The sequence below is a fragment of the Pholis gunnellus genome (assembly GCF_910591455.1).
Source record: "Pholis gunnellus genome assembly, chromosome: 21".
NCBI classification, from domain to species: Eukaryota; Metazoa; Chordata; class Actinopteri; order Perciformes; family Pholidae; genus Pholis; species Pholis gunnellus.
Genome location: NC_136548.1, coordinates 8,494,979 through 8,522,047, shown reverse-complemented (window position 1 = coordinate 8,522,047; position 27,069 = coordinate 8,494,979). Strand labels below are relative to the sequence as shown.

Sequence of the window (27,069 nt, the reverse complement as noted above, 5' to 3'; positions counted from 1 at the left end):
TACGTCTCGGACAACGACGTGCTTTCCACGAGCAATAGCCGATTAAACTAGTTTAAATAGTGTAACAAAGAAGTGCGTGATACATGCAGACTAAAGGCAGTTGTATTGGGACAATCTATTTGAACGTTTGAATGGTGTACCCGGAGATAAAATACGAAACGTGTACTTTTGGCGAGCTACTTTAGACAAACTGTTGTGTGTGTGTGTTTGTTTGTGTGTGTGGTATAGCTAGCTAGCTAGCAGCTAACGTCAGAGGAGAGCAGGTGAACATGCTGGTTAGTTTTAACTAACAACTTTAACTTGCAGCATGGGGAGAAAGAAACAGGGCACGTTTGTGCGCCCAGGCAACAAGGGCAAAGAAAAAAGGCATAAAATGAAGGGGAAAACCTTAGAGGCATTTACAGAAGAAATGCACACTGCTTTTGAAGGTAATAATGAATTAACTAATTACAGCCAAAGTTGTGTTCTATTGTTTCCTAATTATGTAACTGTTTGGGGCTTGCCTCATATTTTGGGGGTTGTATGAAACTGTTAACTTAGGCTATACAGTAAGTAAATGGCAATTCATTTGTTTTACATCAATGTCATGAAGAATAAAAAGTGTGAGTAAGAGTGCTCACACTCGCATCATAATGTACACTTTGTCCTCTCTCTCTGTGTTTTTCAGCAAGTCTTCACCTAGAGAAGGGAGCGGAGGCCCCTCAGGTGAAGATGCCTTGTCCACTTGCCATGTGGGAGTTGGGTCACTGTGATCCCAAACGGTGTACTGGAAGAAAGTTGGCACGCAAGGGCTTTGTACACAACCTGCGCCTCAATCAGAGATTTAATGGACTCGTACTGAGTCCGATGGGGACAAAGTATGTGACCCCAGCAGACAGGTGTGCATTGTTTTATCATTATAGCGCATGATGATTCATAACCAAGCCATACACTGGGACACATTCCAGTTAATCGAGTCATCTTATTTTTTTTTGGATTGATCTGTTAATAATTTAAACTATAAAGTTTGATCTTGAGATGTTTTATGTCTGATCAGCAGCCAAAAACATAAACACAAAGATAAGCTTATTTTAAAAATGTTAAATCTGTTGGTCGAACTTAACTGTTTTTTGTTTTGAAATAAATGTCTAATTGTGAACAAATGATTGACATTGTCAATACTTTTTGTACGGACCTTTCTATACAGAGAGATTGTGGCTAAAAATGGTTTAGCAGTGATCGATTGTTCCTGGGCTAAACTGGAGGAGACTCCCTTCAATAAGATGGTGGGAACTCATCCCAGGTTACTGCCATTCCTCGTAGCTGCAAACCCGGTCAACTACGGCAAGCCTTGCAAGTTGTCCTGTGTTGAGGCTTTTGCTGCCACGTTCTGCATCGTCGGTAAGGCCTTAGCTTTAGTTATTCAGGAACGATGTACTGTATTGTCTTCATGGCTGTTTCTTGTAATCTGTTCCAAGTTATGACAGTGTATCTCTAACATACTGTATCTGATTTTTCAGGTTTCGAAGAACTAGCAATGCTCTTGTTGAATAAATTCAAGTGGGGGACAGGGTTCCTGGATCTCAATAAAGTTCTGCTGGACCGATATGCTGCATGTCAGTCAGAGGAAGAGCTGCTCGCTGTAGAAAAGGAATATCTCACGTCTGAACCAGTGGAGGAGGAGTTCGGTAAAATGGGGGAGATAGAAATAAACTGGGGTCTGTTCCGGTGTTTACCAACATATTTGTGTAGCAGAGATGGCCGGGGTCATTTCAGTCCTTATTCTAATCTTGGTTCGGCTTCATGTTCAACTTCTATCCCCGAAGTAGATCATATCTATTCAACTTTAAAAAGACTAAAATACTAAATATATATTTCATATTTTCTTTTCCTATGTTGTCTCACCGCTGCTGAATTGTTTTCTCAAAAAGCTTCTAAGCTGTATGAATTTCTTATGAAGATATATTATAATTCATCAATTATCGGCAGCATTCTCTAAAATGTTAGACATTGACAGAGATGTTTCTTGCATTGTTTCCTAGACTGCTGATCAGTAATACAACAGATCATTGTGATTAATTTCAATTGCTGAATAAGTCAGAGATGTTGGCAGCGATTCAGAGGTCTGGAACCAGGCTAAAGTGATAACCTCTATGGTTGAAGCATTTTCTTAACAAATGCTAATTATCTCCCTTCTTCACAGATCCATTTGATGTTAACTCTGGAGTAAAATGTGGGAATCTCAACCGACGTCTGTGGTAAGCATTTAATATTGCTCATGAGGGCATTTTAACATGCAACCACTTTCAGAGTGAGGTAATCTCTCAGACACTGTTTGAGAACCTTGTAGTGATGAAATGATAAATGAAGCATTAGTACGGATCCAGTCATTTGGTCAAATTTTAGATTCTGCATTTTTTTCTAATTTTATACAACTTTCAAATGTGCAACTGAAATAACCTACAACACACCTGTACATGTACTAAGTTCTTCAAACTGTTCTTCTGTATTTAGTGCACCTGAAGATGAGGACTCTAGTGAGGATACGGACACCTCAGAGGAGGATGAAGAAGAAGAAGAAGAAGAAGAAGAAGAAGAAGAAGAAGAAGAAGAAGAAGAAGAAGAAGAAGAAGAAGAAGATGAAAAAACAGAGAGCAACATTGAGTCAATACCAGTATCACATCATCATGAAGAGGAAGAGACTGGATCAAAGTCATCACAATAAAGCCTATTTCAACTATGGATTTTTACTACAAAGACTGGCACAACTTTTTCAACAATCATGACTCATACATAACCTGAAGGCTAACTGTGGCTATGCAGTTTTGTACAAGCATCCAAAAAAAAGATACATTTATACAAAAAGTGTATGTTTGTCTTCATTTAAACGCAGATTAAATAAACAAATCCTTGCAACCTTCATATTGGAATACGTGGTGGTTAAAGTTCGATACGCATGGTTTGATGGATAAACGCAGACTTGTGGGCTTCTACACAAAAGTTGGAGCAGCCTGAGGAGTTAAAATGGTGTAGGAGACCTGAGGAGAAGCCTCACTACAATGCATTAGTCAATCTAAAACAGACCGGCGCAAAGATACATTTGTGGGCCACGTTAACTGCGGCATCTGAATATATATATATATAAACAACTGCAGCCGTCGGACTGAATTCCTATCAGTAAGATGAAGTTCAGTAGGTTGTAAATGTGTGGAGGGGGGCGGACACAGCGGGACTCTCCTCTGCTGTCCTGCGGTAACATTGTTGTGGAACGACGTCACAGCTCGAAAATGAAGGCGCAGAGGCAGCCATTACTGGAGCTTCTCTAATTATTTTATTCCAAATAAATACTCGAGGAAAACTCCCATGGCAAGAGCTACAAGTCAGCTGGTGAGTGTCGCAACTCTGAAAAGAATAACAGTTCGAAGCCGGTGCTCAAAATGTACAGTGTGGCGGCTGTTTGACAACAAATAGTTAGGTCGGGCCTTCATCTGAAGAGCGGTGCTAGCCGCAAAAGATCGTCCAACGTTACGACTCACTAGCAACGTTAGCTCGCTAATGTTGGCTAGCACAACACTTAATGTTTGCTACGTTAAACGGGATTGTATAACACCTGGCTTAATTCATGACCAAATGTTCTTTTAATTATTCTATATTGGCTTCGCGTTTTAAAATGCTTGCTGATAGTTTTATAGGATGACCATTCCCCCTTGGTCAGTAGCGTTATCTGTTGGCTGACGTTAGCTAAACATGTTCGCGCTTTCGAACGATGCTCCTGCTTGCTAACAAGCTAACGGTAGCTAACAAGCTAACGGTAGCTTTACTGCGTTCCACCTTTGGTTAGAAGGCAGCTTTTTAAGGTTAACACTTTGTAGTTCGATTGTCAACCCATTAACTTTGAAATTGCGACATTAATGCTAGCACATCAAATTCGACCGTGACTGAGTAACGTTATGTGAAAATGGCATAATGTTTTGAAGTTAACGTTACTTGTTACCTGGCTTGCTAACGTTAGCTAATTGACTGGCTGTTAGCGTTAAGTTTATAACTCGCTGTCAGTGATGGTCGGCTTTATTTGACAAGGCAGCAGGAGCTAACGTTAGCTTGCTAGCAGGCGTTAGTTAGCAAAGAAAGTTCGCACAGGCCTGTTGTTACCCGAGTACTTAGGGTTGGGTTAACGTTAACGCTGACATGTTTCTAACAACCATTACGTGGTTGACCTACAGTAATGGTTCAGTAGAGAGTAATACGACTAACGTTAGTTGGCAACAATACAGTCAAGTCCGGGATAAGGCAGCTAAAAGGCCACACCTTGGTTTTGAATGAGAAGAAGCTAGTCCAACTGAACTAGCTAGCTAACTAACACTAACAGTTGTAAGCTGAACAACATCAGCACTGATAGTTCTAGTGGTTCAGTAAGTAGAAAATGAACAACATTGTTACAAGCGCCAAAGAGTTTGTTGTAAAGCACAACCTGTCGCTGTATGTTATCTTCGAGTCCTCAACAATTATTTTGTGGTTTTCTTGTACTTGTTTGTTCGCCTTAACTGCCTTTCAGTTTGATCATGTGGATACAAATTGTATGTGTTCAGTGCAGCTGAGGTAGTAAGTACAACGGTCACATGAAAGCACTGACTTTGACATAGTTTTCACAACTTAAACACTGGAGGGTGGGACCACCAGGCTCAGAAGCGACGTCTCCAATAGTCGCTGCATGTCCTTATCAATTCTAGACTTTGCTCCTCGAGGGGTCTCACTTGAAATTGTATATTTAAGATATTCTACCAACAGTGTTGGGTGCAGTCAATTACATTGTCAACCGTGGATGGGGTGGCTCTACTCTATGTGATCCAGATCTCATCTACCTTTATTTACACTAATTGCTGGAAAAGGTTGGCTAATTGCTCGTATATATTTAATTATACACTTATACACTTGTCTATCACTATTGTGTTATCCTATTCAGGTGTCATTATGGTGCACTATTAGAAAGCTGTTATGAAATCTGTTTGCTCAGAGAATGATGGTAAAAATATTTAAAGCTTGCCAGCATACCGATTGTTAGTCATAATGAAGGGATGATTCATTACTTTTTAGGTGTGTTAAAAGGTGCAATCTTAGACTAGGTCTAAGAAGAAGATATACTATTTAAACACTGTGTGGACATGGCTTTTTTTAAAAACAAGAACTACAACTGCATCACCCTGCTGACTGATATGTTCTCAATGTTCCCTCTCCTCTACCAGTATGATGTTGTGCCCATTCAGCCCAGCGTTGTCATCTGTTCCTGCTCGCATCCATCAATGGTAAGAAACCACCCTGACTCCTGCTCGCCACTTGCTATCCCAGGCGCAAGCAGTAGCCACTGTCCCAGCATGGAGGGCTCCGCCTCAGAGGCCCGTGCTGTAGGACCGTCTGCCAGCAGCCAGGGCGCAGACCTCCGCACACAGCCGGCTGGCCAGGCCCCTCAGCCACGCAAGAAGAAGCCAGAGGACTTTAGATTTGGCAAGATACTGGGAGAGGGCTCCTTCTCGACGGTATGTAACTTGCATTCCAGTTAGCTTTTGAATTATACCTGGGTAGATGTCGCTACATGCTAGCATTCTTTTGATTAATATGCTTGGATGAGGCGTCCTCAGTTCATTTGAGGGGAATTGACAAAGTAGGCCCTGTGAGTTTCTCCTCAGTCAGACAAGAAACTAACATGCCATGTTGTGTATTTTTCTGTCTCAGGTTGTCCTGGCAAGAGAGCAGGTAACGGGTAAAGAATATGCAAGTAAGTAATAATGCACCAGCTTTTGGTGAATGATGTCAATGACACTTATTATCAACATGTAAATGTTGCTTGGTGTATTTTTACTATTGTATCCTAAAATTGTCTTTTCTCTCCACCAGTTAAGATTTTAGAGAAGCGCCATATTGTGAAGGCAAACAAAGCCCAGTACGTGAAAAGAGAAAGGGATTTGATGTCGAATCTAGAACACCCATTCTTCGTCAAGCTCTACTTCACATTTCAAGATGATGAGAAGTTGTGTATCCTTCTAATAAGTTTGTCAAGGCATGTGGTGTATTAACTACTTACCTCTTGTTTTATTGTTAATGTGTCAAAAACATCTTAGTTTGTGTTTTTTTAACAATTGATTTCTGGTAATCATTCTTCCTTAACTAGCTCTTCTTAGATTTTGGCCTGAGCTACGCTAAGAATGGAGAGCTCCTGAAATACATTCGCAAAATTGGTTCTTTTGACGAGACCTGTACTAGATTCTATTCAGCGGAAATAGTTTGTGCTCTAGAATACTTACACAATAAGGGGATAATACACAGGTAAGACTTTCCATTTGTTTTGTCCTTTTTGCTTTTTTTGATATGTGTGTATATATAGGCGTTTGTTTCCCCATAAGTTACAACTGGTTTGTCTCATTTCAGAGATCTGAAACCAGAGAATATTCTTCTGAGTGAAGACATGCACATCCAGATAACAGATTTTGGGACAGCAAAACAGTTATCATCAGACAGTAAACAAGGTATAACCACAGTCCTTATTTTACTTCAACATAAAGTATAACAAGTGTGTTAAGTACATCAATTTAGCCTTCTACTCCTTGAGAGCAGTACGACGTTATTCATGTCTTTTAACCATTTATTTCCTCACTTTGGCAGCGAGAGCAAACTCCTTTGTCGGAACAGCACAGTACGTGTCTCCAGAGCTGCTAACAGAGAAATCTGCCTGCAAGAGGTATGAGGTTTTGGTCATCACGCAACTGTGCTAATCATTGTTCTCTTTTGATGTTTGTCAGATAATGGCGGCATCACATTTCAACTTTCTTCCTGTATCTGTTTTCCTCATTTTAGCTCTGACCTCTGGGCTTTGGGATGTATTACCTATCAGCTGGTGGCTGGTTTACCACCTTTCAGAGCTGGGTGAGTACTAAGTTGAAGTTAATTGTTTCCATTGTTTGATTTTGTCATTGAACTCTAATGCTAGACGTGACAAGAACCATGCCCCAGTTATGTTACTCTAGCAAACAACATTTCATTAACAGCCCCTATTATTTTGTTCTTTTCCTCTTGTGTTTCATTTGTTGCAGAAATGAGTACCTAATATTCCAGAAGATAATAAAGCTGGAGTATGAATTCCCCGAGAAATTCTTCCCCAAAGCCAAGGATCTTGTCAAACAGCTTTTGGTAAGTCATTAAGAACCAGGATTCAAAGATGTGAGATACCATTAAATGTTACTGATATCCGTGGGCACTTTAATTTGATAAGTTCGGGGGTCAGTTGGTGTTTGTTATTTACAGAATGGAAATGCATGTCGCATTTGTTTTTCTCTTTTCTCTCAGTCACTGGACCCTTCCAAGCGGATTGGGTGTGAAGAGATGGGAGGGTACGACCCTTTGAGGCAGCACCCCTTCTTCGACACTATCTCCTGGAGCGACCTCCACCTACAGACACCCCCCAAGCTCACCCCCTACCTGCCAGCCATGTCTGAGGATGATGAGGACTGCTATGGAAACGTAAGATATTTTATTACAGTCCAGGTCCCCCCCCCATTTCTTTTTCTCCATTGTTTTGATTGGTCATGGGAAAACTCAGGTGTGATGCTTTGTTGAAAAATGTATTCCCCTGAACAAACCACAAGCATCACTATATCTTTTCTCACCGGTCTCATTTCTCAGTATGATGACCTCCTGAGCCAGTTCAGCAACATGCAGGTGGCCCAGTCCAGCTCATCACACTCCCTGTCGCCACATGAATCCACACCCCCGCAGAGGTCCAGCAGCAACATTGAGCAGTACATCCATGACCTGGACAATAACTCTTTTGAGCTGGACCTGCAGTTCACTGAAGAAGAGAAGCAGCTATTGCTGGACAAACAGACCACTGGAAACCCCTGGTAAAGCCCCCCCATGCCAATGTGTCGACCTGTTAGAGTCGTGTTTGTTGTTTTATGTAAATCTGAATCTTTGAAAATGTTCATTTGTTGTAGAAAAACTAATGCTTTGAGTGAAACCGAGTGGGGGTCAGTAATCTGATGTTGCTTATTTACACAGGCACCAGTTTGTGGAGAATAACCTGATCCTGAAGATGGGCCCAGTGGATAAAAGGAAGGTGTGTGAATTCAATGCCACGTAATTCAGGATATATTTAGCTAGACTACACAGTGGCTGTGTATGAGATGTTTGTAGTAAAACGTAAACAGCTTTTCTCGCTAAGTTTGGCTCAGCATAAATGAAGTCACCTCCCATGGTGTTTCTCTGACTGATGACATATAGAAAGTAAAGATGAATTCAGTGCTGTGCTTAGGAGAGTCTCATAGGCCTCATAGCCCCCTCTGTTGGTGAGCTAATGTCTCGAGACGTGTGGCATTCCATTGCAGGGTCTGTTTGCTAGACGGAGACAGCTGCTTCTCACTGAAGGACCACACCTGTACTACGTGGATCCTGTAAACAAGGTCCTGAAAGGGGAGATTCCTTGGTCCCTAGAGCTACGCCCTGAGGCCAAGAACTTCAAAACCTTCTTTGTTCATACGGTAAATTATGTTTTTGATGTCTGTTCAGTATATTGATACTTGCCAACTCCTCCTATGTGGTTCACCTTTTTAATTGTTTTTTTCATCTCCTGTTATTTTTTTTTGCAGCCTAACAGAACATACTATTTGATGGACCCCAGCGGAAATGCTGACAGATGGTGCAAGAAGATCCAGGAAGTGTGGAGAAAGATCTATCAAAGGCACCAAAACCCCGGCCTATAGGAGCACAGTTCCTCCTCTGGCCACTCCTCTTTAGCTCTGAGGCCAATCACTGAGCAGAGTAACACCCTCTTTAGTGCCCTTCATCACCGCAATGTAAACAAACTCTTAGAGACGCTGGCATCTAGACCTTGTTTGTTTTCCTGAGTAGAACCATGGGAAAAATACAACTTTGGATTCAGGGTTGCTTTGCTTGTTCTTTGTGCTCTCTGTGAGGCTTCTATTGCATTTTTCCATGTATGGATGATAAGACTGCCACCATGCACATCTGCTTTTTGTACATTCTGCAGGGGGGGAAGAGAGGGGCAAGCTTGTCCTATAGAGGGACACGCGCTTGGCTACCGCTAGGACTATCTCAAATGCAAGGACTGGTTTCCTGCTCCAATGATACCATAACACAAAATCTAGCTTTTGTGAACCAGAGCCTATCCCGATATCTTAATTAAACCATATCCTATTCCTACATCGTATGTGCAAGCTGTAGTCAGGCCCCACTTCAACAGCATAATACTCCATGGTTGTAACAGATACTGTACGCAGATTCAGTCTCACGTGTTTACCAAACTCAAATCCTATATATATATTTTTGTCAGAGCCCAAGTGTTCCCACGGTATTTGAGTTTTCTTCTTTTTTTTTTAGTCTCTTGGAACTTGCTTATTGCAGTCAAACTAAGGTCTCGATGTAACAAAGCAGAGTGCCGGTCTGCAGTGAGACATGGGTCTGAATCAGTCTCTATACAAGTTTCGAGCCTTCTGTAGCCGTTACTTAGGATGTGTTGCTAACAGGGGGCGGGTAAACATGCCACTAGCTTGTACTTCCTAATCATAACTTGCTTATCTTTCCTGCATGGCCAGTTTTGTAGCTCAGCCTTGTCCGCTTCTCTCTCTCTCCCAGGGCACTGGAGATATAGTTTATTCAAGTTTAAAGGTGGGTATTTTTGACTGCATTGGTAACCATAGCGTATTTTATTGGATGATTTGGCTGTTCTGTACCATTCACTGGCTATTTCTTTGTGATGTGAATTCTGCAACTTCTCTTTCGGTGGGACAGTCGGCTCATCTTCAGTACGTCCTATTGAAAACTAAATCGTGTGTGCTGACCGCCCCATGCTGAACAGAAAACCTTCATCAACAGTGATACATACACATACTATCATTCTCCGAAGCAATCACGGTAACGCTGTTGTCCCTGGACAAGATGGCAGAACTGCCTCATCGGGCCCATCGGCCCATTTTGTTTTCATTCTGACGTTTGGCCCAATAGAAATTAAAGCGACTGATTTAACTTGTGCTCTTGTTTTAGCAATATGTATTATCATAATGCTTTTAATTTTTGACATATTACCTTAAGGTCCTTTCCAAAGGTCCTCTTCCTTCAGCTGAGTCTGTGTGTGCAGTGTGTGACTGGAGTATAGGTGAATAGGACCCTCTGGCCCTGGGGCCCGGGGCTCAATGTGGTTGGATGTCAGTTAAAAGATATCTATCTGATCCAAATAACCGATGAAAAATTGCTGTATCTGTCTATAAAGTCGAGGAAGCACTAGAGTAGTGTTTTCTTCTAGTTAGAAAAATTGTTTGAATCAAGTCGATGGCAGTCGGTTACATTGTGTATGGAATACTCTACCTGGCTTGTAACTGACTAGAACTGTGATGTACAGATGATGTATTATTAAAATCTGAAGCAAGTAATGCAATGATATTAGGATACAGTTTTTGTATTTTTATTCTTGTATAAGGTTATTTGATGGCTATTGTTTAGCCTCTAGTTCATTCTGTGTTATTTAAATTCTAATATATGAATCATTTGGATTGAAGTCATGTTCAGGGGCCATGTTGTGTATGTATTGAGATGTAAAGCCTTTGAATGTGAATAATTATTGTAAACTATAATATTTTACAGCTTTTTTCTTACTATATCATACATTTTCTATTTGCTCAGTGATTTAATCATATTCTGATAATTTAATGAATCTGTTCATTCTCTCTCTGATTATTTGTGCGCTAGGTCAGTAGATGTTGAATGATGAATTTTCCACTTAATGCTTGGTAGTCCAGTAATTAAAGCATGTAGGGATTTAGGCATACAAATAAAGCCGCGTGTCCTGTCTTCTGTTATCAACCACAGTCGTGACACCGTGAAAGCAGCAGCAGCATTCAGTGGCAATGGCATCTCACATTTTGCAACATGTAAATAAAGTACCGGCCCATTATCAGCGCTTGTGTGTCGTGAAAATTACTTTTAATACACATTGTATTGCAAACACGGGAGAAAACCTAAACCTGGTTGGTCTTCAGTATGTGCGAGCATGCTGTTCACCAAGTGACATATTTATACGCTGTGACATCTCCGGGATGTCGGTATCAAGAGACCATATTGCTCCACATCGAGGCGTCAGTGGATGAAACTCGGGAGAGCCTCTCTTCTCTGGGATAATCTACACAAAGTGTCTGTGGGTGCTGGAGTGGAGTGGGCTGGTAGGAGTGGCCGTGGCGCTGGCAGCCTGCTTTGCATGAATCGTGGAAGTCAGTGGCTGCAGCTTAGATATTTCCTGTCAGCCGCACACAAGCCTAGGCGAGGGCGGAGGAGACGAAGAGAGGGATGGCAGAGAACAGCTCCGAGACAAGCGGTTCCGTCCACCGGAGATGTTTGGCCCATTCTGCGGCGGAGAGACACGTCCCAGCCGGTGTCGGGGCATCGAAGTGGATCCGACTAAACGTCGGGGGGACGTGTTTTTTAACAACGAGACAGACGCTGTGTCGAGATCCAAAATCATTTCTGTACAGACTGAGCCAAGCTGACCCCGAGCTCGACTCCGACAAGGTAAATGCTAAGCTAGTTAGCACTATACTTAGGAGCGCAATTGGTTAACTCCACTGTAATATCCTCTAAATTACTTTATCGTTGCGTCCTGTGTTGTTAAGCCACTGGGATGGTTGGTGACTGTGTGTACCCGCTTGCTTAACCACACGCCCCGCTGTGTGAACATCAGTGTTTATTCATACTTTGTGCTAACTTGTGTGGCTAACTAGCATTAGCACGCGAAGCTAGCTAGATTCCGACAGTCCCCACATGACATATGATCTTTGCTGCTAGCTTCTGTGTGTAGCTGGCTCATTTTTGGTCTTTTAACAAAATTCGTTGCCAGGTCTTGCGGTTGTCGTTACTTCAATGCGTTGTTTAAAGTGTTGACGTAAACACCGTCGCGTGGTTTGAATAGTTTTACAGCTTTTTCAGGCTAAATATCAAGTCGCCCCAGAACGTTAGTTGGAAACTTTCTCCGTCTGAGGCCGAGCTGTGCGGTGTCAAAACAGTGACATCAACCAATTGTTCTCCATTATTCACAAAACTACTGTTAAATATTAAACTTTGAACCTCTCTGGAGATAGTGTAACCCGATTGTGTGCGCGGCTGTGGATGGTTTATTATAGTATTTAATGTAATATATTACACTCGAGTCAAATAATTGTATAACAGAATAATTTCAGTAAAACATGAAATGGACTTTTAGCATAATATTCTAATAGCCTAAATCTCATGCCAATTTCTATTTTTATATAATTTAGTGCAGAAACGCTGATCTATAATTTATAATGTGATGTCTACAAGCGTTCGTGCTGTAATTGACTTATCCAAATGATGTAACGCTACACATACAAGACTTTATTGCTTGATCAATTTGTGCCCCTCCTCCCTCTCTCGATGTGAGTCTGTGACTTGGCTCTGTTCGCTGTGCAGTAATCAGCCTCTGTGCTGGTGCTGAGGCTTCTCTAATGAGCACATAAGTCATTGCCAAGTGGAGTGAGGTGCTGCTGAGGATGAAGTCACTCCTCTGCCTGAATGGCCTCAATGCTCCAGAAGCAGGCTTCTCTTTGTTTGTCCATATGCCGGTTCTAACAGCAGTGTGTGTGTGTGCTTGAGGGCCCCCGGCACTGTCAAACACAATGTATTAGTGTCTGTATACATAGTATAATATGCTCTGTTTTTCGTCGTTCGTTTTACTGCCCCATTGTTCATTGTTGTCATCTACGTGCACCGCTGCCCTAAGCTGAGGCCGTGGATCATCTCGTATTTTCATGCAAATATCTTAATCTCTCAATAATCAGCTTGCTTTTTTGTCCGTTTATCCTCCCATGAGTGACGGATCAGTCCATCTAAATCCCTTTGTCTTAAGTGTGCATCAGACTCGCAGGCCATTACCGTGCAGGCAGTCTCATTATAGATAGCGTCTAGTGAAGGGCAGGTTATTGGATATTATTTCACTTGCTGCTGTGTCTAAAACAATTTATATTGACATGATTTCATCTAATCAGCGACTGAGCCAAGAAGGCCATCTTTTATTTATTTATTTTTTATTTTTTTGCATCACAAGACTGCATGTGAATATGAAGCCCAGCCGAGGTAACGGATCAGAGAAGAGCTCTGTTTCTGTGCGAATGCAGTATTGTGTTTCCCAGCCAAGGAAATGAGTGGTTCAGTTCCCAGTCACGCAGGCTGACGTGCTTCAGCCGGACTCTTGAGGAGAACTGCATTATTCATGTTGTTGACTGGAGCCTGTTTTGCACATTGGGGTAGAGTGGAGGAAGTGCTGAAACAAGGAAGCCTTTTATTTATAAGTATTCTTTTTAAATAGTTCACCCTAGAATGAACATCCTACTCATACGATATTAACTAGGTTTGTTCGACTTGCGTGAATATTTGATGCCGCAAAATCATAAGCAGGTATTGCTCTCAAAGTCATCAGTCGTCCAATCAACGAGCTGAGAGTTGCACATCAATGGGCGTCCGTCTCTCGCCTGCTTTCAAACGGCTCGGCTCTCGACCACTCAAGGAGAGGCCCAGCTTTCAAGCTTTTGAGAGCTGCATCAATTTTTCAAGCACTCTCATCACAAAGGGTTCTTGTTCCTTCCACATCTTATTCTTTTCATATTTATATCCGTTTGATGCACCAAAGAAGTTCTCTCTCTGCGGCATGTGTGAGGAGAAATGTGGTCGCGTTTAATGCCGTATTCAGCTTGTACGTCATGCCCGAGCACACCATGGGAGGCGATTGTAAATATTTAACTCCTGCTCTGTCTTCTTGCAGTAAGTGCTCAACGGGACAGTGCAGAGTACTATTGGCAAATCAGGTGCGACTCGAGGCCGATTGGCTTTATTGGTCTAAAGTCACCTACAGTTGCTCATAGCCGTGTGTTGCAATAAATTAAAATGTTGTCATTTGGAATTTTATTCCCCACCAAAGTCAGTCGTCAACGAGACCAATCATCTCACTTCCAGCCTCTTTTTTTCTTTTCTTTTCTGTTGCAATGCACATTTCTCGTTCTGCCAGGAGAAAGCTCCAGGTCGCAGTGATTTTCTGGTTTGCCAGCTTAGTCGTGAAGCTACTTAACTGCCTCTCGTTACAGCAGCAATGCTTTTAGGGAATGTTCAAAAGGAGCCGTTTGTTTACCGTCGTCATTGTTCTGCAAAACGGTGTTGCCTTGCAGAGTTGAAAATGGCAGAAAGGCGATCTGTTCTTCCCAGCCTTCGTGAAAGGTTAAACTCCTTCAAATGCACCGTGTTAAATATCTTGAAATATGAGATAGTTTCACATAATATAGCCCTGATGTGCTGTGTGTATTATTTAGAAGTTGAAGGCCCATTTGACGATGCCATTACTGCTTGTACTCCAGAGGGACTCCTGGCTTCCTACTCTACAAGGATCAGGCTTCCACTTGGCTAAGTAGCTACAGTCATGTGATTCAGAAGATCTACTGCAACATCTTTAAGTGGTGTTTCTGCAGTAAGCTGGTGCTCCAGCCTCACTGCAGTGAAGGCTGAGCAGCGTTTGATAACGCTTTCATGCAAATTAGAACGACTTCACCGGTGTTGCTATTTCTCTTTGATAACGACTGCTAACCACCATCTGGTGTATTATTTGAAAGTCGATCTTATGTGGAATTTAGCAGTGAATATATATATATATATATATATATATATACCTACACCTACACCTGTCCGGCTTGACTGGGTGAATTGTGCCACGCAAAGGTTTGGTGTACACCCATTGTTGTCCTCGCAAGCAAACATGCAGCGACTTGTTAATTTAGTTGAATTAGGAGTTGACGTTCAGCGTTGATGTGTCTGCAAAAGCCTTGTTGGACATCACATGCTTGAAGGGTGGGTCGCCATGGTGTTTCCTGTGGGAGGATGTGTGTTGTGTGTAGAAGAAGAGTGATAAGGTTAGTACTCAAAGCCCACCCTTCTAATTTGCTTCTGTTTACCTTCATTTCAAGTTATCTTAGGTTTGAAGCCAGTCACGGTCCGGCCTGCTTTGACTTGGCTCTTGTTATTGTAAGGAAGACTTTGCACGTTCAATATTTTTACAACACCAAACCACAGAGCACTATGTAGCCTGACCTAAAGTGAACTGACCCATTACTGGTGGTCGTTGTGGGCGTCGTTTCATTTGTTGGCTTTGTAGGTCTGGCATTTTTATTTCATCGTTAAATCTCCATATTGTGTTACTGAAGCTATTGTGTTTGTTAAGATAGCAGGTTGGTTGCTTTTCACTTAAACACTGATATTCATAGATAAGTTTTGTTCATCATCACCATGATCGTGTTATAACACGGAGATGGTGAACTGTCTCAGACTGAGCATCGAGGCCCCCCCCCTCTCTCTGCTTGTTGCCCAGTGCCCCACAGCCGGGGCCCGCAGAGACACAGCCTTTTGTTTCTCATTAAAGACACTGTCCCCTTTGTGTACACGGGGCTCCCGTATCAGAGCCCCCATAATCATCTTTTTCTGAACTGGGTCACTGTCACCCTGCGGTCCCCCCATAGATGCATGTGCACCCTGAGGACCGGTGGCGGCGGCGACGACAGGCCAGAAAAGCGGAAGGTTTACAGAAGTGTAAAGTACACATATGGTGTCTTTGAGCGTTTGATCAGTGGGAGTGTTTTGAGGCCGTTTACAGAAGTACATTTTTATAATGCAGTCAGCCTTTTTCACAGCAGACATTTTGACTTATCATAGTAGGATGGGCGCAGGTGTTATTCACGGCGGTTATTCAAATGTCCCAGTACGGAAAAGGGAATTAATGTGAGAGTCACTGGGCTATTGGAATGCTCCCTAAATGTAAGTTATACCATTTGTATTAGCCCACACATGGTAATGTTTTCTGCCTTGACAAGTTCTTGTTATAGCAGTGGTTTCCCAAACTGTCCCTTCACAGAGCCTTTCCAGTAAAAGTAGGATGAAGGGGGAAATGGGGAGTGAATCTAAAGTTGAATTAATAGACCTTTCGTCAAACAGACATAATGACTTATCAAACGCAGTAATATCAGTAATTGGTGGAATGCACCTCTGCTATTACCAGTCCAAATTCCTGCTACGAGCAGGGTCAATGGATCTCATTCATTTGGTAAAAACGTGATGCTGGAGGCCAGTAGTAGACACCTGAGCTTCTATGTTAACATCAACCATTACGTACAGCTTTGGGCTGTTGCAGGTTCTGCCTGTGCTTGTGCTTAAACTTCAGTGACTGTGGAAGTGTAAGGAACTGACACAGGGCGATAAGACCAGAATAGAGCTCCATTAGGCTCCGGTCGGATATTTTTGCATTGGAAATGAGGTCAACCAGCCAGGAGGGTTCAGATTCATTACAAAGGAAAATGCACAGGGACCTTCTCTCATTATTGAAAAGATTAATGGGTTTTGAGTTTAAATCCTCTCTGAGCTTGTGAAGACGAGGTAACTATGACTCGTCACGTGTTCTTCATAGTAGTCTTGTCTGTTTGAGTTTGCTCACGGCCTGCAGAGTGTGACAGCATTGCAGCGACCATCAGTGCGGCCGATTGCTCCTGAAGCCATAATACCCGACCGATGCAAAGTCAAACATCCTGTCGCGTTTCAGGATCGGCACAACATTTGCTTAAGGTCTGTCCTCCCTCCTCCGAGTGCTTTAGTGAATGTGAAGCTGCAGTAGTTATACAGCAGTTCAAACAGACTCGTATTATGTATTTGGCCAACTGTGTAGCAGACCAGGGTTGACTCGGCTAATTGTTGGTTGTAAGCCGCGGTGCTTTCTCCTGCTCCCCGCGGTGGATTCAGCTTGCTGTTCCAAATCTTTTTTTCTTTTTTTTTAAATGTTCTGCTCTAATTGTTTTAGACGGTCTAATCAAAGTACTTACAGAAATAGGGGAATACCCAGTAGTTGTGAGGAAAACTGGATCAAACCCAAGGCCTGTGGGAATAGTGAAGTGATATCCCAAAGCTGTCGCACATGTGTGCGCATGTTCCCTCAACCCCAGTAGAGATTATCAGCACAGGAGCTGACCTCATAATTCTCATCCCTCGAGTTTTATTCCCTGATGCACAGTGTGTGTGTTTTTTTTTTCATCCCCCCACAGATTATGTTTCGATTCAGATATACGTGTGCACACTGTGTCCCCTGTACTGGATGCTTAGAATTAAAATGACTAGCAGTGGTTCTGTTAAGTGGGGCTGAATGTTGAATTGTTTCTGAAAATCGAACACTGTCAGTGAATACGGTGTTATTCTATTAATCACATCCTCCTCCTTCTCCGCAGGATGAAACTGGTGCCTATCTCATAGACAGAGACCCCACATACTTTGGGCCAGTGCTGAACTACTTGAGACATGGCAAGCTGGTGCTCAACAGGGACTTGGCAGAGGAAGGTAATGTCTCCGTAGAATATTTGAGTTCATCATTGTTGATTGATTGTTGTAAAAAGTGAATGACATGGCAATGATTGCAAAAATATATATATATATAGGCAACTACCTATTTGTCCATCACGTCTCTGTTTTGACAGACCAAAAGTGCAACGCAAATCATTTGACTGGTCAAAGGAGTAAAGATTCTCACACATTACTCTTTCATCTCTGCATAACCTTAAAGTAGTAGAAGGATGTGTCTGCTCTAAGCTTAAGTGTTTCTCTTTTCCTGTTTCAGGTGTGCTAGAAGAGGCCGAATTCTACAACATCACATCATTAATAAAGCTCCTCAAGGACAAGATCAGGGATCGCGACTCTAAAACATCACAGGTACATGAAGTTTTATTTAAAATACATTTTCCCCATGAATATGACCGTCTTTTTCCGTTCATTTTTGTGTTATTTCTCCCTTTCGATTCCGTTTCTCTCGTGTGGTTTTCCCCCTCTCAGGTTCCAGTGAAGCATGTTTACCGTGTGCTGCAGTGCCAGGAGGAGGAGCTGACACAGATGGTGTCGACCATGTCTGACGGCTGGAAGTTTGAACAGGTAAATCTCTTCCTGCGGGGTTACAGCAGCGTTCCTCCTTCCATGTGCTTCACCCACCCCGCTAAGCAACACATTCACCCAGAAAGTCCAATCCTCAATATTGGAAATGGCGACAAAAAAAAAAAAAGAAGCCAAACAGCAAATCGCATCTTTCTCACTGTCCGCATACATGATCCGGGCATCCCTTCTGTGCTCTGATTGGTCGTTGCAGCTTGTCAGTATAAGTTACGGGCGGGCCCACCAGTCAGAGTTTCTGCTGATTGTGTCAAGGGAGGTGAAGGGAGAGGAGTCTGCTTTGCCAAACAACAGCGGAGAGGTGTGTCTTAACAAATTTCTGTCCACGGGCTGGTCACTGCATGGTCCCCACGTTGGCCGTCGTTTGTCCCAAGTAGACACATAGCTGTTGGTCATTTCTTTGAGTTGATTCTTTTCCATGTTCATCTGTACTGCTTGCTCACCAGTGAGGCTAAGAGACCATGACACTTCTTCTTGTCTGTGATTTTGTTTTATTATTTATTTTGTTTTTTATTCATACTGCATTCACATTTTTTTTTTTTTAAAGCCTGTCAACGGCTTTCTGTGCTTTCATGTAGCCACTTGGCTGTTTTGGGGACTGTGCTGTAATATAGTGCTGGTTGTTTTAGTGGTGTAGTGTTGTTTTGTCTCCCCCCCCCCCCCCTCAAGGTAATCTACCTTGTAATCGATATAGATTCAAACATTAGGAGTGAATAGTCCAGGTTTACATCAGAGTGTGTGTTCAGCTGGCGCTGCCAAAGGCTAATATTTGTAATGAGAAACTACACTTTGTGTATTCTATGTGAATGGATCTCTCTGAGACAAGGGATCCCATTAGAGCTGAAATCTCTCTAATCTCCTTACACAGGTCAGATGGGAAACTCCTCGAAACACTCTTTATGCAAAGCCGAAAGCTCGGCCGTCAGCCCAGGAGAGTGTTTTGGGAAGATGAGCTTTAATGACCTACGGCTGGTTTAAGATCCCATTTAATACAAACAATTTGTCGAAGTGTATTTCCCCCAGAAAGTCTGAGGCGTTGGTGCTCGTTGACTCTTCAGCAGCATGACAAGTGGAGTCCATGGCAGCTAGTTGGGATTATTTGGCGATGCCTAATGTGAGAAAGATTGCTTAACAACAACAAGTCTCCGGCAGCAGTGGCTAATGAGGCCATGCATGTCTGAACATGCACACCTGGGTACAGACGGTATACAAGCAAGCTGTGTACACACACTTAACATTCAGCAGTAAAAAGCAGTTATTCAGGAACAGGAACTGCTCTGTTTTGTTTCTCGCATGTTTTTTCAAGGTGTGCACGAGGGTTTGTTTATATAGATCTTATCGACGTTTCCTTTTTAATATATCTTCTGTCCGTTTGTGTCTTTTATTCAAACTAACTTGGAATAGGAACATTTTCTCATGCAAATTGTTTTCCGTGACAGACGCATTCGGTGCTCAAAAGCCACTCGCTGTTAGAAGCAGTAGCTTCACTGATGTTGGTTGAATTTGGGTTCTGCACTCGGTTCTCGCTCCATACTTGTGGTAGAGTGTTAAGCCGGGCTGCTGACGACTTTGCAGACGTAATGAAATGGTAAACGGACTTGCATTTGCATAGTGCCTCTCTGGTCTTCCGACTATTCAAAGCGCTTTACGCCACATGACAACATTCACGCTCATACCATTGCCATGCGAGCTGCCAGCCTGCCCATCAGGATTTAATCTCAACGCTCATTCACACACCGATGCTCCCGAGCCCTCCGGGAGCAATTTGAGGTTCAATAACTTACCCAAAGACACTTCGACATGCGGACCGGAGGAGCCGCCAATATAATCGATCCTCCGGTTAGTGGACAAGCCATTCTGCCTACGGAGCCCAAAATAAAACGTAGAGTAAACCAATCGTCAAAGAAAACAGATTTTAGAACACAGATCGTAGTATTGTTCTGAATTAGTATGGCAGTCGAAGCACTAAACTAAATCCAACACATGTTGTCTTGAGTCACAGAGCTAAAACAATCTAACTTGAAGTTTGCTCCTTTTGTATTAGCTTTGTAGGCGATACTGTAGTTTTCAACTTTTGATTGTATCGATTTGTTTCCAACTCTTCACTTTAAACGAGCATGGTCCGATCAAATCCACTGTTCCCCCGTCGTCTCTTTTCAACCGGCTTGTTGCTTCCTGTGGTGGAGTCCCTGCACTTTCTGACTGTGGTGTCTTTGTGCTTATTTCTTTTATTATCATTACCTTAGTGGTCCACCAATTATTTTATTTACGTCTAATTACTTTGGGAACTCAATTTTCTGTTTGCTCTTTGATCTTCATTAATGTTTTATTTTGGTTCTCAATGCTGGCATTTCTGCAGGTCCTGAAAACACAGTTTGTATAGTATTTTACAAGTTGAATTACTTAAAACACATTTCTAAGTACACTTTAGCTCTTGAATTAGGTTTTGGAGCCTCTAACGTCCATCTTTTCTTGGTGTATTAGTTTAAAAAGTTTTAAGTGGATTGGCCAAGTGGTGTCCATGACATTCTGGGTTTAAACCTCACTGAGGACGTTTGTGTGTCATCTCAACTGTATCTCATATTATATGGTGCATATAACAAATTAGATAATTAATCCTAAAAACACACTTCAGAGTCAGGGTTACACCGACCACACTTCGATTAGTCTAGTCTGTATAAACTGCATTGAGCTATGTCTAATTAGAGAACCTCCAAAATCATATATTGTCGAGCCTTAAATTCGAGTTGCATGAACCTTCTCTGCTCCTTGATTGGTTGTTAACCTCTTCTACGTTACTTTAATGTCTCCCTGCCTCTGTTTTCCCACCATGAGTAACCCAGTTTCTGCCTCTACTTCATCAGTCTAAGGCTAACTCTTCCTCTGTGCTCTGCTCTGGTGTCTCTCTAGCTGGTCAGCATAGGCTCCTCTTACAACTACGGAAACGAAGACCAATCCGAGTTCCTGTGTGTAGTCTCCAAGGAGCTGCACAATCAATCATACGGGACAAACAGTGAGCCCAGTGAGAAGGCTAAGGTAAGTGTCTTGAGTTTGTGGGGAGGCCACGTTGAGAAGCCATCCACAGCAAACGTCTGTGAATGATGGCCTGTGCTGAATGTTTTAAATGCGTCGCATTTATGAACACGCCACCGGGGGAACTGAGGGAACTGAAAGCACCTCTGCTTTATTGATGAGAAAGCTCTATGAAGGAGAACATTGTGAATATTTAGTCCCACAGTTAAGAAACGGCCTGCCTGAAGAACCGCCGGTGATCAGAGAAAAAAGAAAAGTATGAATTCAAGCAAAGCAGACGTTTTCTTAAGTGAACAATGACCTCCTGTTCAGGCGTGAACAACTTTCATTTAGCTGCTGACGACTAGACCACACAAAGGTGTCTCAGACAGAGCTGACTCAGCGTTTAGACCTATGTCATGCTGGATTGGCCCTTGAAATGCCCCGTGGGAGCCCCGCTACAGATGAAGAAGCACTCCGTTACATGTCTATTGACGCTGTTTTATTTTGATAGAAATATTAAACACTACCAGTGCATCTGCAGAAATTCAATATTGTATTATTATTGTATATATATATATTTATTTTTACCTTTTTTTAGTTTTGCTGAATGTAGTTAATATTAATACCCTCTGAACATTAATCCATTAGTTTTATTTTTCCCCTCGTTCTCCTTTTCAACATGTTACACCTCCATTCATTCCCTTTATTTTACAACATGCCGTTCTTGTCTTCTGCTGTCTTGCATGCTGCATGTTGCTCAGAGTGAGGACCAAGAGAGCGATTATGAAATGACTCTGATTAGGGTTGAGCATCTATGACTCACTGGTGAGCGCTCCTCTGCTCAGAGTCCCTCCACCAAGCCTCTCCAGCGGGTCCCCCTCTCTTCCCTGTGCCTCTCTGATACAGGTTACGCTACTGAAAACTTTTTTTTCACGTGTCAAAGACGAGACACTTTAAACCAGAGCAAAGGGACTGAATACAGGTTGAAAACCATCTTGGGTCTTCACAGTCTACAAGCCAGAGCTAAATCAAAAGCCAGATGGCTTTTTTGGGGGGGGAACCAGATGGGAAGAGCTCCATTTGTTTCAGTAGTGTAAATAAGACCCCTGTAATTATATTCATGCTCACAGCCCTGTTTAACGGAGGACACTCTGAATCATCAGCTGCAGCAGTTTTGACTCATTCTCCCTCATTCAATGACATTTAAAGGGAAGGGAGGGTTACTACACTCACTTTGTCCATTTCATTGTCAAAAACGGTAGTTGTAGATAAAGAGGTTTTTATTGTCATTGTAGTGATGCAACGAAATTCCGTTTGGTAGCACTCAGCCAGCCAGCAGCAGCAGCAAACAACATTTTTATAGCGAGTGCTTGAACCAGTAAACTCAACATGCATAAATAAACAAAACGCTACTGTTTAACCGAGAGCACCGGGCCATTTTCCAGTGTTGCTTTGACAGCACTGGTGGCGTGTTATTTATTTTTTTACTGCAGTAAATGTGGCAATACGTCTTATGACATCTGTATCAGCCAACCCTAATCTCACAAGATTTACACAAAGAAGATATCTGTTCGGTGGTTTAGATTATCTCAATTTGTGTGACGGCAATTAAGTCCCAAAAGGGAAAATGGGTGAAGCAGAATGGTGATAAAGAAGCTCCTTTTAATAAACAAAAAAACAAACCTTATCTTCTTTTAAATTGACACGCTGCTGCTACTATGAATGATTTTGCTGAAAGCTGAAATACAAGTTAAAAAGCGCCTTTTTAAATCTATCCTGAACGAGGTAACGTTACATTTTAATTCTGCTGCCGTTTCCTTCATAGTGCTCAGTTTGGTCATCTCTTCTGTAGTTCAGAATCATTCCTCGGGCCGTGGTTAGTTTCAGCTGCATGTCTTTCCAGTAGCAAGGAAGCTTCATGGGCTCCCCCACAATTGGCTTTAGAACCACGTACTGCATAGTCTCCGGCACGATGCTTTATCTTCCTCACTCTGCACCCCGTCCAGTAAATTAGGATCAGCCAGCGCGTAGAGTAAATGTGTGAGTGCTCCTGGCTGGGAGAGTGTGCACTGTGCCAGGAATACAGTGGACTTTACAGAGTCAGGAACAAAACCCTCTTTCTGAGCATGTGGTACGATGTGTTTTGTGTTCATTCTGTCATGTTTTGGTCTTTGCAGATCCTTCAGGAAAGGGGTTCCCGGATGTGAAGAGGACTCGGTATTATGAGCTCCAGGTGTTACGATGCGAACATATCATCTTTGTGGAAGAACGTTTGGCACAATGGAGATTTAAAGGAGGGGGTGTGCATTTATTTTGTCTTTTTCTCTCCATTCTTTGTTTTTATTTCTTGATGTAAATACGTCTGTTTACTGACAATTTGTGCCTGTACATTTAAACTGGACCTTTTTTTTTTTAATTAGTGGCAATTTTTAGTTTTTTTAATTAAGAATAAGGAATTGCAATCGACTAATGTTTTACGCTTTAGAATATGGCCATCATCACATAAGGCCAATGATTCACTCAGGGTCACCTATTGAGTTCATTCATAAACCCTCCAAGTCTGCTAAGGGATCAAACCGTCTGGTCTCCATCACTCAAGATCATTGTTTAGAAATGTTAAGAAGGGAATTGTGTTTATTTAGCACATGGTAAAGAGTTCAGCTATCAAATGTGAAATTCACCCCAAAAAAAACAAATCGATAAAAGGTTTTCCCAAAGATTTCAAACGGTTATACTGAGATTTGTGATCATGAGGATCCCAGCTTTACAACACGCACACTTTCAGATGCATTTGAAACATTTAGAAAAATCTTTTTTTTTAATGTATATTCACTGTCAAAGGAACAATAATATTCTCAGACCAGGACGACAACAGTGGACAGCGTCAGTGATTTGATGCTGTAGGTAAAGGGGCATGGTATGAAAGCCCCAACATCACATAGACCAACTAAGAGGACTTTAGAGAGATCAGTCATATATGGCGATGCGAGATAATTCTTGTTCTTTATTGCTTAAAAAGTAACTTGTGTAGTTGCTTGTCTTGCAACCTGAGTAACACAATTGCCCACAGAGGGCCTGTGTGTGTGCTGTGGGATTAAATGTTTTCAGGAAGTCCACTGAAAACGTGTATTCTTGTTATACGGTTACGTATTGGATACACGTTTAGCCACACATTTCCATTCAAAGTAAGATGTCTGCTGCTCCTGCCAACATGGACTTTATCTCTAAATGTTGTGAAGTTCAGATTTCCATCGCTTTTAATCTGCCAGACATTTTGTCTGAACTCCTCATGTTCATAAATCTAAAGTTAACTGCCCAAATAGTCAAAGGTGTTTTTAAAATGTGAATTCTGTTTTACAATGACATCATTTTTTTTTTTTTTTTAAACATCAGTGTCCTGTTTCTTGTCGGGACAAACATCCTGGAGACAATGACGTCTTTAAAAAGAAAAAAAGATTTCCTCTGACTTTTGAGTTTTCTTGACTAGTTTATTGTTTATGTTTGAGGGAACTTCTTGTTTGATTAAGATCTTTTTTTTTTTTTTTGAGGGGAAGTGTTTGAGGTTTCGGGGGCTGGAGCTGCTTGAAGGCAGCGGTGAAGGACTTTCTTTTCATATCCACAGGATTTAGTTTTGATGTAAATAATCCAAATTCAATATTAATATTTAACTCTTTAAAAATAAAAACTGCACGTTTTGTACACTGTAGAGAAAACACAACTTGGAACAGAAGTTGTTTATACTGGATCTTTAAAAAAAACTTAATTTTGACAATGTTAACTCCTGTTTTGCGTTGTTTGTACAGGACTCTAGAGACTTCTGAGTCAGGATTGAAACAGCTGATGCTGAACACGGTGTCTTTCACTGAGAACATGCCTGGAACATGTTTTGATAACCAATAACAAAGCGATACTTGGCTGTCTATGAAGTTGACTGTTACATTTAAAAACAAATGTATTTTTCCTGCATTGTGATAGTTTCTTCGAAGCGTTTTGACTTGAGTAGATTTCGTACACAGCATTACAAGCACTACAGTGGGAAACGGCACTGTGCACACTGCTTACAAGCCTGTAATGTTGATAATGTAAATACCGCATTTTAGAACACTTTTTTTTTTTTCTTTTTTTTTTATAGAAAGTTGTTTTCAGGTTTGATGTGTGGTTTTGATAGGTTGGATATTTCATTCACAAATAATCATTTAGTGTTGCCTTTCCCCCCCCCCCCAATGACCAAAATCCAATGTCCTATATGTATTGTACACGTTGATCTTAGTGTCAGGGATGAGCAAACTTTTCTTAATGCTGGCACACTTTGTACATAGTGACGACACACAAACCTCCATTTACTCACATGTACACGTATACACTTGATTAAAACAATTTTTATAATGTCGCGAAAAACAAGTATGGATGCATGTTTTTGATATAGCTATACACATATACACACATACACACACACACACACACGAACGCGCACACAAGGGCTTTTAAAGTGCAACATTTGACATCTGCAAAGAGGTTCAAAGTAGACTGGATTTCCTGCCAGAGCTAGGCTATGTTTACATTTGCTATTAGTATTCTGAAGCCTTCCAATTATGTACTGTCTTGCACTTCCTCACACACACACGTTAACATTCGTCTGATTTGTGTGACCACAACAACGGCAACTAGCACTCCCCGCTCCACACAAACTGATATTCACACGGACGTGCTGACCGACGAGTTACTCTGTCCAACTTCTGACGGCCTATTGAGCGTTGCAGACAATCGTGCTTTGAAGGCAGAGATGCTCACTTTTCATAGGCTGAACCCACCTGCGTTGGGTCAGAGCAAAGGTTTATTTACATCTTTTGAGACTTTTTCTTTTTCTGCAATGAGATTTAAATCATTTAGCTTTTATTTTTGCTTGGTTCGGTTGTAACTTCATTTGATATACTCTGGTCTGAGGTGTTTAACCCCTCTACTTTAGCAGCCACCTTTTTAACTGCCCATCACGAACGGGGCCGCCTGGTTGAGCATTTGGCATCGATTGTCATTTCATGTCATGGACAAACTTATCAAATCTGTAGCCTAATACTTATAAGTGCCCAGTTTGTTTTGCATTCAAGTCATAAGCCACAGACACTGTAGTGCATGATTGAAGATGATCACACTTGTAATCAGAGGGAATGAATGTGTCATTTTTCCTCAATCTAGCAATTACATCAATGAATAAGGTTCTCATATCACTACATAGATCACTATTCTATATGATCTTATGCAATGTTAAACGTGTGCAAACTAAGTATGAGGTTAAGGGGATATGTCTATATGGTCTTGCATCGGGTAAACCCAATAAAGATGTTGTCATTCATACATGTGTGTAGCTTGTTTTTATTTCCAGGTGTGTTTACCCTGATCTTTGTTAGTAATCATACCATATTGTACATCACATAGAATTGTCCTTTCACATATAGATACTGCAGCGATAAATGGAGAAGTCATGACAACAAATCCTATTTTTTGGTGAATAGCGTCCTCTTGTGTCAGTACCTCAAAACACCTTTCAATGGCTTTAGTTGCCTCGAAACATGCCTGTTTGTTTTGTAGATCTTTTTGTTTTTTAACAAGGGAGGATAAAACAGTGTTCAAAAGTATGTTTATGACAAAAGAATCTCACTCAGTTTAATCTAAACTCTTTAGTAAATGCTATTTGATTTGTCAAACGTTTGGGTTAACGGTGCCTATGTGCCTTCAACGGTTTACGGTCTTTAATCGAGACAAAGATGTTATACAAGAGAAGATAGAAACCCGCCGTGTTTGTTAGAATGGGACATCTCTTGTTTGACATTCATGATGTATGAAAAATGAATAATACGTTTTATTTATAACAACAATGAACAGATGGTAGGCAGCAGATATTCATTGTAATACTCGTAATACCTCTCTCGTGTATTTTAAAAGTTAGAACGGAAGCCTGCTTAATTTTCGGTATAGAGTACGTGAGACAGCGCATGCGCGATGAGCAACAGCCGCAAAGCAAAGATGACCATCGCTTATAACTCTTCAATT

The 27,069-nt window shown here is 41.7% G+C and overlaps 3 protein-coding genes across 6 annotated transcripts; all 3 read left to right on the top strand.

Moving 5' to 3' along the window:
- The first annotated feature begins 11 nt into the window (after positions 1-11).
- Positions 12-2,888, top strand: tsr3 (TSR3 ribosome maturation factor). 3 transcript variants are annotated; one of them, XM_079183275.1, is made up of 7 exons: positions 12-428; positions 668-878; positions 1,187-1,380; positions 1,500-1,667; positions 2,183-2,237; positions 2,494-2,571; positions 2,620-2,888. In XM_079183275.1, exons 1-7 carry the CDS (start codon positions 308-310, stop codon positions 2,702-2,704), a joined length of 912 nt encoding a protein of 303 aa, XP_079039401.1. In that variant the 5' UTR covers positions 12-307; the 3' UTR covers positions 2,705-2,888. The 3 variants fall into 3 exon arrangements, with proteins under 3 accessions (XP_079039401.1, XP_079039400.1, XP_079039399.1); XM_079183274.1 differs by having other exon boundaries at positions 2,494-2,574; XM_079183273.1 differs by having other exon boundaries at positions 2,494-2,888.
- A 358-nt stretch (positions 2,889-3,246) lies between these two features.
- pdpk1b (3-phosphoinositide dependent protein kinase 1b) lies at positions 3,247-10,939 on the top strand. Its single transcript, XM_079182807.1, has 14 exons — positions 3,247-3,366; positions 5,223-5,513; positions 5,710-5,752; positions 5,872-6,009; positions 6,156-6,300; positions 6,403-6,500; positions 6,637-6,712; positions 6,829-6,897; positions 7,065-7,161; positions 7,318-7,491; positions 7,654-7,871; positions 8,029-8,086; positions 8,355-8,507; positions 8,616-10,939. The coding sequence occupies exons 1-14, from the start codon at positions 3,343-3,345 to the stop codon at positions 8,727-8,729; spliced, it is 1,698 nt and encodes a 565-aa protein (XP_079038933.1). The 5' UTR covers positions 3,247-3,342; the 3' UTR covers positions 8,730-10,939.
- Positions 10,940-11,298: 359 nt separating this feature from the next.
- Positions 11,299-26,373, top strand: kctd5b (potassium channel tetramerization domain containing 5b). 2 transcript variants are annotated; one of them, XM_079182571.1, is made up of 7 exons: positions 11,299-11,547; positions 17,298-17,406; positions 17,684-17,775; positions 17,896-17,991; positions 18,203-18,307; positions 20,917-21,042; positions 23,199-26,373. In XM_079182571.1, the coding sequence occupies exons 1-7, from the start codon at positions 11,326-11,328 to the stop codon at positions 23,226-23,228; spliced, it is 780 nt and encodes a 259-aa protein (XP_079038697.1). In that variant the 5' UTR covers positions 11,299-11,325; the 3' UTR covers positions 23,229-26,373. The 2 variants fall into 2 exon arrangements, with proteins under 2 accessions (XP_079038697.1, XP_079038698.1); XM_079182572.1 differs by lacking the exon at positions 18,203-18,307.
- Positions 26,374-27,069: the final 696 nt, after the last annotated feature.